Source organism: Monodelphis domestica, chromosome 3 (genome assembly GCF_027887165.1).
Source record: "Monodelphis domestica isolate mMonDom1 chromosome 3, mMonDom1.pri, whole genome shotgun sequence".
Lineage (NCBI taxonomy): Eukaryota > Metazoa > Chordata > Mammalia > Didelphimorphia > Didelphidae > Monodelphis > Monodelphis domestica.
In genome coordinates, this window is record NC_077229.1 from 76,376,489 (window position 1) to 76,386,933 (window position 10,445).

The 10,445-nt window shown below is 44.5% G+C and overlaps 1 protein-coding gene across 1 annotated transcript in view; it reads right to left on the minus strand.

Annotated features, from left to right (window-relative positions):
• Window positions 1-5,518, minus strand: part of BTBD2 (BTB domain containing 2) — an 89,779-nt gene extending 84,261 nt beyond the window's left edge. Inside the window, exon 1 of the mRNA XM_007489396.2 lies at window positions 4,700-5,518. Within this exon, the coding sequence (XP_007489458.2) occupies window positions 4,700-5,376 (677 nt within the window). The 5' untranslated portion in view covers window positions 5,377-5,518. The remainder of the gene's footprint in view (window positions 1-4,699) is intronic.
• Window positions 5,519-10,445: the final 4,927 nt, after the last annotated feature.

Genomic DNA, 10,445 nt, shown 5'->3' on the forward strand with positions numbered 1-10,445 from the left:
ACCCAGCTGCCCCCCCTACATAACTTTCAACAAAGAAAGTTACTATAAAAATTATTTTTTTTGCTGAAAAATACTCCAGCTACATGTCTAGTAAAACAAAAATGGCCTAAGTAGGCATGTTCAACTACTCGGTCCAGCTGACAAGTTTCAGATTTTTATTTTTCAAGTTAGTGCCATCTGAAAATCATGAGATCTGGCTAACAAGTAACTCTAATCATTGTTATATCTCTTACTCTTTGCTAAAAGTATTTTTTAAATTGTTTAGGGCTGTGCAATTGTAACATTTAATAACAACCTCTTGCAAATTATTCTGTAGATCATCTGGAAATACATATCCAAAGGCAATTACTGACAAATATTTGATAAGTCTATTTTTTAAGATGTTTTACCATAAGCCTATTTTTTAAAATAACATTTTACCATCCAGAACACATGACACTCTTAAGTAACTATGCAAAATGGGTAGGAGACTAAAGAGCAGTGATCAAAATCAAATTTCCAGTGAAACCCTCCAACTTGTAAAACTACACAAATCACAGCATTAGAATTGTCAGGGCCACTAGGGGTACCAATAATTCAAGGTTCTAGTTTTGCAAATGGCAAAAAGAGAAAGAGGAGAAGAGTAATTTCCCCAAAGTTCCATAGCAAATTAATGAAAGTCAGAATCAGAATCTAGGTTCCCTGACTTATAGTACTGTTACCAGTGTTCTTTCCACTCTACCAAGGTGCTTCTAAATGCAACTCAAATGAATGCCATAATAAACTGAAGACAATAACTAACATTCCTATCTAGCCAATAGTGTGCACCCACAGCCTATAGTTACTGCATTTTACTTTTAAGTAGTTGTTCAGGCAGATCTCCTCTACATCAAATATCTATACTACCCTCCTGGTACATTCAACTATGAACATCTCCTCCCCTCAAATTCAGAAAGCAATCAATGTAAGGCTTTTCCAAGCTTCCATTCTACACAATTTCCTTTTGAAGAAGTCTTGGTTTCAAACACAGGAGGACTTAATTGTCCTCAATTATCATTACCAATTACCATTTGCCTTTCCATCTTCATTTAGGGCCATCAACCCTTTTCTTCTATAAAACAATCGGGTTGCTGGATAAAAATTTCATTTCAGAGGCCCATCAAAGATTCCGTATTGGACCTATGGGTGAAGTTGCCAAAACATCAATTCCACCTGAAGACAGCTCTAGAGAAACAAAAGACAGTCTGGGGAAGAAGAGGCAGCACCACTTAGCAGAAAAAGTACCAGTTTGAAAGCCAGAAGCCATGGGAGCCACACCTGCCTCATGAAGAACAAGGAGGGGCCTAGTTGACTCTTGCCTCCAAATACAGAACTCTTCCTATTATACCCTATGTGCAGCTTTACTCCTTAAAAGTACATTGTCTATTAATGACATACAAACAGAAAGGCATTTGAGGCTGAAAAGGTTTGTAACTTCAAGAGAAAATAAAAATATCTTTTTATCAAGAATGACAATAGGGGCAGCTCAGTGGATCGAGAACCAGACCTAGAGACGGAAAGTCCTAGGTTCAAATCTGGCCTCAGACACTTCCCAGCTGTGTGACCCTGGGCAAGTCACTTGACCCCATTGCCTAGCCCTTACCACTCTTCTGCCTTGGAGCCAATACACAGTATTGACTCCAAGAGGGAAGGGAAGGGTTAAAAAAAAGAATGACAATAAAAATCTGTTGTAAAGTCTAAGATACAAAAATAATTTACAAAGATCCCTAGGGAGATAAAAACAATATGACAGAAGGCAAGGTGGCTAAAGAAAAGGATGACATAGATAAAAGGTAAAAAAGGAACACTTGGGTTACAAGCACAGAGTTTGGGAGAGCACAGCAATTTGCCTATTAAATTGCAATTCAATCAACATTCAAATAAAAGATCACAATATTTAAGGTAAAAGTCAACACCAGGTTAGTTTTCTACTTCTTATGGTCTATTTATGCCCTATTAGGCCATGATATTTCTGACTTCTTCCCTTTCATGTCTCACAGCCTGTAATCTAGCTCTTGCACTGTACAACTTACATGTAAACCCTAAGGGGTAGGGGCTATGTTATGCTTTTTATATACTCTTTTTGAGGATATAACTTTGAACCTGAAATCTACTGAACTAAAAATGCCTCACCTTCTCTAAAATGTCTTCCCTGTTCATCTCAGGCTAGGCAAAATGATTTGCCCAAGGTCACACACAGCTATTAAATATCAAGGCTTCAATTCAAATTTGAGCCTTCTGACTCCAAATTCAGGACCAAATAAGATATTTGTAAAGCTCTTAGTACAGTGCCTGTTTGTATGACTGTTTCCTTCCTTCCTTCCCCTAATCCAAGTGTCTCCACAAGGGACTGGTACTAGTTGCTATTTTCATGGATCACTGGTCACTGACTTTGCATAAACTGACTGGGGAGAGAGAGAATGTCTTGTATTAAAAATAATTATACAAAGGAATAAGTAGTGAGTCTCAAATAAGTAGCATCAATCATAACTGTTGCATTTCAGAAGAAGGAACCACCTCTATGGGGTGGGATGGTCAAGAAAGGCCTCCCAAAGAAAATAAAGCATTTGCAGTTCAACAAGTATTTTTTTCATGCCTACCACAATGCTTAGCATGGAGAATACAAAAGGAGTATGGCCATGGTCTCTGCCTTCAAAAACTTTAAATGCAGGTATATACAGTAAGAGCTGTAATACAAGAAGGTAGGAATGAAAGGTAAGCTATCTTAAGTATCTATCCTATACAATAACCAAGTGACCAAGAAATATTAATTACCTACCTACAGATGTGGTTGGAGGAGGGAGGAAACTGATATGAAAAGACCAATGGGCCACTGGGCAGCTAAGGGAAGAGAGCTAAAGTTTACCTACTGCTTCCTTTGTTTTTTGAGAGGTTGTTTAAGCATTAAGGGTTCAAGGTGAAACCAAACCATAGAGTTCATAGTGAGTATCTGATCCAACCCAATCAGTTTACAGATAGAAACTGAGATCCAGAAAAGGAAAGCAACTGGAGGGTGAAAGGGAAGAGAGGGCAGAACAAATCTGATAGAAAGAATACCAATTCTGAAAAGAGGCAGTGAGAAAATAGAAGATATGACCCCTATGGGTAAACTGGGAGACTCACAGACACAAAGGCAACTCTCCCCTATGAGGATATGAGACATCTCTGAAGTGGGGGGACACTTAGAGAACAGGGCAAGATAGGACAATGAGAAAAGGAAATCTAGGGACTGACACCTAGAGGATAGGAAGGTATAGTCTAAGAAGGGACCTAGGGATTTTTTTTTTTGAGAAATAAGAAAAAAGGTATCAAAGGAAGGGGATTCAGGAAAAACTGAGAATACCAAGGTCTATAAAAAAGGGTCCTTGGGGAGGGGAATGGTGAAGGATCTGAAAGAATTAAGATCAAAGACCACAGAAAGCTTGGTCTGCAGAAAGTGGCAAAGGGCAATCAGTGGGGAGGGACCTTGGTGAGTCTAAAGAGATGTAACAGGATAACTGGGTATAATGCCAGGGAGGGGCTCATTATTATACTCTGTGGTTATCTGAGAACTGCCCCACTTTTTCTCTGCAGGGCTGGGGGGGGGGGGGGTCCATAGTGTAAGGGTTTCAGAAGAAGGCCCATTATCATCATCTTCAAAACTGAAGGCTCCTTCCTGAAAGGAAACCTAGGGGACTTCCCTGCAGGGGGTGCTGGAGGAGTACAATAGTGGGGGGGGGGGCAGGTTCAGAGGAGGTTCGATCACCATGCTATAACTGGAGGCTTCCTTTGTGGCTCTCTGAGGACAGTCAGGCTTTTTCCTTGCAGGGGGAACTGGCAGGTACAATAGTAGGGGGGTTTCTAATGAATGGCCCTCATCATCATGCCCATAACTGGGAGGCTCCCTCTGTGGCTCTTGGAAGACTGCCCAGCTTTTCCCCTGAAGGGTGGCTAGGGTGGGGTATTATTAGTGTGTGAAGGAAGCGTTCAGATGAGAGAACATCATCCTTATTCTCCTAACTGGACACTCCCTCCGTAGCTCTTGAGGACTGTTCAGCTCTTTCTGTTCAAGGAGGCTGGGGGTACAATAGGGTGGAGAAGGTTCCAATGGGTAGCCATCACCATTTTCCTCTTATCTGGGGACAGCCCTCTCTGACTCCCCTAGGAGCTGCCTAGTTTTTTTTTCTTTCAGGGGCCTGGGATTACGATTGGAAAATAGAATTGGGGGAGAGGATTATATGAAATCCCCATCCTCTCCGTATCTGGCATTGCACTCCTTGGCTCTCCAAGGCTGCCTGGTTCTTTCCTTTCAAGCGGTCATCCCCATCCTCCCCTTATCTTGGGGCAACCCTTTCGGATCTCCGGAGGATGCCTAGTTCTTTCCTTTCATGGGGTTTTTGGATGGAGGCCATTTCTATTCTCCCCCTTTCTGAGGGCACCCCCCTATGCCTCTCCAAGGGCCGCCTGGCTCCTTTACCGAGAAGCTGGCGGGGGGATGCGGGAGGGGTGTGTAACCCTCCTTGGCTCACCGGAGCTGCCTGGCTCTTTCATTGCAAAGGGTCATCCCCACCCTCCCCCTCTCTTGGAGTATCCCGTGTGGCTTTCCAAGGCCGCTTAGTTCTTTCTTTGCGGGAAGTCGTCCCTTTCTACCGCTTTTCGAGGTCTCCCTCCGCCCGCACAGGTAGGGGTCCCCGGGGCTCACCTGTGCGCAGGGATGCGCTGCGAACTCATGCCTTTGCCCACCAGGAAGTGCACGTCGCTGAGCACCTCGTTGTTGAAGAGGAAAGCGAAACGCTCCTTCACCGTGGGCTTAGTCGCCTGCCAGTTGTAGACGGGCTCACGGTGCAGCACCAGCCCCGCCGCCGCCGCCCCTACGGCCCCGGGCGGGGCCGGACCGGAGGCCGGGCCCGGACCGGGGGCCGCCGCCGCCGCCGCCGCCACGGCCGAGCCTGTCCCGCCGCTCCCTGCGGCCTGGACAGAGGCTGTCCCGAGCCCAGCTGCGGCGACGGAGGCGGAGGAGGCCGCGGCGGCGGCAGCGGAGGAGGAAGCGGAGGCGGCCGCCGGGTTTCCGGGGGCCGGAGCCGCGGCCGCAGCCACGGCGCAGTTATTGTAACTCAGGCCCGGGCCGGGCCCCCCACCGCCGCCGCCTCCGCCGCCGTTGCCGTTGCTGCAGCCGTTCCCCACCCCCGGCGGGCAGGACGACAGGCCGCCGCCGCTCCCACCGGCCGCCATCTTGGTTGGAAGCTGCTGCGGCAACGGCAGAGGCAACGGGCGGGCGGCGGCGGCGGCGGCGGCGACGACGGCGGCAGCAGCGGAGGAGGAGGCGGCGGCGGCGGCGGCCGGAGTGTTTACAAATAGAGCCGGGCAGCAGCGGCGCATGGGAGCACGGGGCGCGCGCGCCCTCCGCGGGAGGGGTGGGGGAAGGCGCGCGCGGCTGGGACTTGGGGTGGGGGCCGCGAGGGAGGGGAGCGAGTGCCCGACCGTAACTCTGGAGGAGAGGAGCAGGACGGGCAAGGGGCCCCGGGTACTGGGGCCTGGGGTGAGGGGCAGAGCGACTGTGGGGGCGCGCCGGCCGGGGGAGGGCACGGAGAGGGAGGCTTGCGCACACTGCGGTGGGGGCGGGGGAGGGGGAGGGGAGGCGGTGCCGGGAGCGGCGCGAGGGCAAGGGTGGGGCCCCTCGGGAGACCGTTAGGCGAGCGGACGAAAAGGATGGGCGACCAGCTGCATACACACCCCACTCTCCCCCGGTCTGACTGGGTGGTGAAGCCAGAACCCTTTCTCCGACTCCCTGTGAGGCCTAGAACAATCTTCTCCCCATCACCCCGTGCCTCAGTTTCCCTATCCGTACAATAATGGGATTTGGATTAGACGGTAGCTTCCATAAACTCTTTTTTTTTTTTTGAAACCTCACAAACGCATTTCAGTCACATTTACTTGTCAATGTCAGCAAAAATCTTTCTGAAGTTTTTTTGTTTGTTTGTTTTTAGCCCAGGCCTTTGATCATGAAGGGGAAAAAATGTAGACATTTTGAGGCAGATTAGATTCATTCTGAGGGATTTACATTAGGAGGTGGAGGAGAATTGCTCAGAAGAAAGTGGGCAGGTTGGAACCAGTAACGCAGTAGTGATTCCTAGAGGGGAGGGAAGGGTTTAAAAAAAAGAAAGTGGGCAGGGAGGAATCACTTTTGCTTCACTAGGCATATTTCTTAAAAGATTATTTTTCTTTGTTTAGGTAAGAGAGAAAAAAGTTTTAAAATTAAGATAATAAAAAAGGAAAAAGAGAAGAGTTTGAGATTTTTTCTGGTGGCCTGTGTACTCTCTGTAGCATCTCAACAAAATTTTGAAATATGTGAATTCACTTGAATCTTTTTTTTTATTATAAAGTTTTATTCCAAACAAGTATTATGTGAATCTTTGGATCTTTAAAATAAACAGGTTTTATAAATTATTATATACATAGGTGGATTTCCTTGGAATCTTTAAAAATAAACAGTAATGTGTTGGTTTTAGGAGAGGCAGCTCAGATCACAAAAGCAATTCACAAGTGATGCCAGTCTGCTTTGCCCAACCCAAATCTGTACTTTCTTAAGAATCTCTTCAAGAACCTTAGTAGGTCAAGGAATAAACATTTATTTAAACACCAACTTTGTACCAAGACATCATGCTGTGAAAATTTTAAAACTATTCCACCCTAATCAGATCATTCTTTAGAAGATCTGATTTAGCTACTTCCTGATCAATAACAATGGAGATTCTTGGAATAACAGAATCAGGTCTTGGAAAACCCACATTCTCCACCCTACTCACTTTAACAAGATTTTGAAAGGTCTGCATCAAACTCAAGATTTAATTATCTGAGTAGATGGCCTTCAACAGACATGTGCAGAAACAGCTGACAGACCTCTGGGCTGTCCTAAGTCAAGCTAAGTCCTCATTGGTACAGATGAGATGCAGAAAAGTGATGTAAAAACGTCCATATAAGGCACATCAATTTCTGCCTCTTTCTCTTTCCCTGGAGAGATGACTCTAGGTGCTAAGCATTCCAACATCTTGGAGTTTGGGATGTTGAGTTTGCCCTGGAGCTGATTTCAGATCATCTTAGCTAAGCTTCTTTGGAGGTCAAGCTGATTCTTTCCTCTTTCACACTCAAACCCTTACTTTCTAGATCTCCTATCTTCCTGCCCATTATTAGCCCCTTTTTTCCTCCTTCTTCTTAAAATCTTCTCTACTATATCAACTAAATCACCATAAAATTTGGCAGCTAACTTGAGTATTTTATTTTTTGGGATTCACCCTTTACAATGCTAAGCTCTGGAGATATAAAGAAATGCAGAAGACAGTCATATTCTAAAGGAGAGAGACAACTTGCAAAGAATTATGAACAAAATGAGAGGTTTCATGTTTTGAGTTGTCTTAAACCAGGGATTCTAAGAAGGCCAAGTAGATGAGGAGCATGCTTTCCAGGGGTACACTAGGTGGAAAGTCAGAGATGGGAGAGGAAAATTGGTGGGGAAGGAATGGACTTCTTTCTCTTGAGGTGAAGGTTAGACTTCTATCTCCAGCTGTGTCTTTTTGCTGTGTAATCTACAGCCTTTGGAGGAAAGAGGTATAGTACTTCCCATCTTGCTTCCTGCCTGATCTACAACATCCATTGGGAAGGAGTGGATCCCTCCATTCAGAGATGAGCATTCTTATACCTGGTCTTATCCTTCCCATCCCAGTGATTCTTAACTCCTCATCATACAAACTATTCCCCAACTCCACCCTTAAACATTCCTATCCCCTTCAACCCTTCCACTAGCTCTCCATTTGTGCCCTCTGGAATGCCCATTCCATAAGTCAACAAACTTCCCTTCATTTTAAATTTTTACCAACTTTTTTTTTTAAACCTTAACTTCTGTCTTAAAATCAATACTAACTATTGGTTCCAAGATAAAAAAAAGCAGTAAAGGCTGTGCAATTTGAGTTATGTACTCCATAGGGTCACATACCTAGGAGGTATCTCAATTCAGATTTGAACCCAAGACCTGCCGAATCTAGGCCTGGCACACTATTCACTGAATACCTCGCTGCCCTCTCTACCAACTCTTACTGACACATTTGGCTCCCTTCAGATGATACATTCACCCTGACTACCTACTAGTTGCGCCTGCACGCATTCTTTTCAGCTCCCTGGTTAAGGTAGAGGAGTTAGAATACTCCTTGTTCCCCATTGTCTCTTCCTGTCATCCACCTTTCACCCACCCCCACCCCACCCCCACTCAGTAACCTCTCTTCAAGGTTCATTCTATTTGCCTCTACAATCCTGGTAGCAATTGGCTATAGAACCTCAAGTCACTCCCCTTCTAACTAGGGAAGTAGAAGAGGAGTATTAGTTGTATGAAAGGAGTTAAGGAGCAGATTAGCAATTTATTGTGGGAAGAAAAGGGAATAAGTATTCATTAATACACCGTGGCACAACTGAATGTAATGGACCTCTCTACTAGCACCAATCCTATCCAGGACAATTCTGAGGAGAAAGAACTGCTATCCACACTCAGAGAAAGAATTGTGGAAGTAGAAGAAACCCAGAAGAAAAACATTTGCTTGATCATATGGTTCGATGGAGTTATGATTGGGGATGTAGACTCTAAATGATCATTCTAGTGCAAATATTAATAATATGGAAATAGGTCTATCAATGATACATGTAAAACCCGGTAGAATTGTGTGTTGGCTATGGGAGAGGGGAGGGAAAGAACCATGAAAAAATATTCTTAATTATTTTTTTAAAAATATTTATTAAACACCTACTGTGCCAGGCATTTTCTAAGTTCAAAACTGGTCTCAGACACTTAATAGCTGCATGACCCTATAAGCAAGTTCCTTAATCCTGTTTGTCTCAGTTTTGAACTTAGTTTCTTTCTGTCTCCAGGTCCAGCACTCAATCCATTGTGCCACCTTTATGTGTATGTGTATATATAGATAAATGTTTTATATATGTGGAAAGAGAGAGAGGGAGGGAGAGAAGAGGGGAGAGAGAGAGAGGAAAAGAAAGAGAAGGAGAGGGGAGAAGAGAGAGCTGCTGCTATTGAAATCAAAATGATGAGATTTGACAGTTGCCTATATAAGATGAAGGTGACATTGAGGTTTTGAACCTGGGTGCCTAGAAGGATAGTAGTGCCCTTGACAGTAGTCATAGGAAAGTTTGGAAGAGGAGAGAGTGGTGGGAAAGGTCAGATACCAAGATAGTAAGTATTCTTAGTATCAGATACTAAATATTGGTTCCAAGGCAGAAGAATAGTAAGGGCTAGGCAATAGGAGTTAAGTGAGCTGCCCAGAATCACACAATTAGGAATTATCTGAGAGCAGAGTTGAACCCAGGACCTCCCATCCCCAGGCCTGGTTCTCTCTATGCCATCTAGCTGTCCCAAAAGATGAGTTCTGTTTTGAAAAGATTGAGTTAGAGTTGCCTAAGGGCAGGTAGGTGGCATAATGGATAGTGTTGAATCAAGTCAGGAAATCATCTTCCAGAGTTCAAATTTGACTTCAGACACTCACTGGCTGTGTGACCATGGGTAACTCACTTCACCCTGTTTGCTTCAGTTTCCTCATCTGTACAATCTGTAAAAGGACATGGCAAACCATTCCAGTATCTTTGCCAAGAAAACCCCAAAACAGGACAAGGAAGAGTCAGGCTTGACTGAAAAATAACAAAGAGGCCTTCAAATTGGAAATGTCAAATGGGCAAATGATGATGCGGGACCTCAGGTCAGGAATGGGAATGGAACAAGATTATGGATCTGGAAATTCTCAGCCTAGAGGTAATCATTAAATCCATGAAAATGATAAGATCACCAAGGGGGAAAGTGTAGAGAGAGAAGAGAAAAGAATCCAGGATGGTATGTGGATGATGAATTAACAAAGAGAGAGGGTAAGTTTCAACAACCACAAAAACCCTGAGGACTAACTTCTGTAATGTTTAAAGAGGAGAGAACAGGACCAGAGAGTAAAATTGACTTGCCCAGGGTTACATAACAAATAGGTAGCAGAGCCAAGACTAGAGCTCTGGATTCCCTACACCCAAGTCCAGAGTCCTTTACCTTAAGTAGAGTCTCTTCATTTTCTTATAAGAGATGTTTCAGGAGCTAAATGCTGAAGGAAAAAATATTAGTACTGAACTATGCGTTTTAGGCATAAATCTGACAGGAACAATTAAAAATTATTCTAAATCTGAGCTATTTCTAGCTCAGGAGAGAAGTGTCCAAACTAGCAGTCTCCTTATGTCCTTGACCTCTCTCCACCCCAAATTTGAGGTCACTTTTATAGAAATCTTTAACAAAGAAAATATTCTGTAATATACAATTTGAAGTTGACATTCCAGAACAATAGCCACTAATCCAATCCTTCTTTGACCACTAACAATAGCAATAAAACAAGAAAGAAAGATTAAGGGAATAAACACAGGCA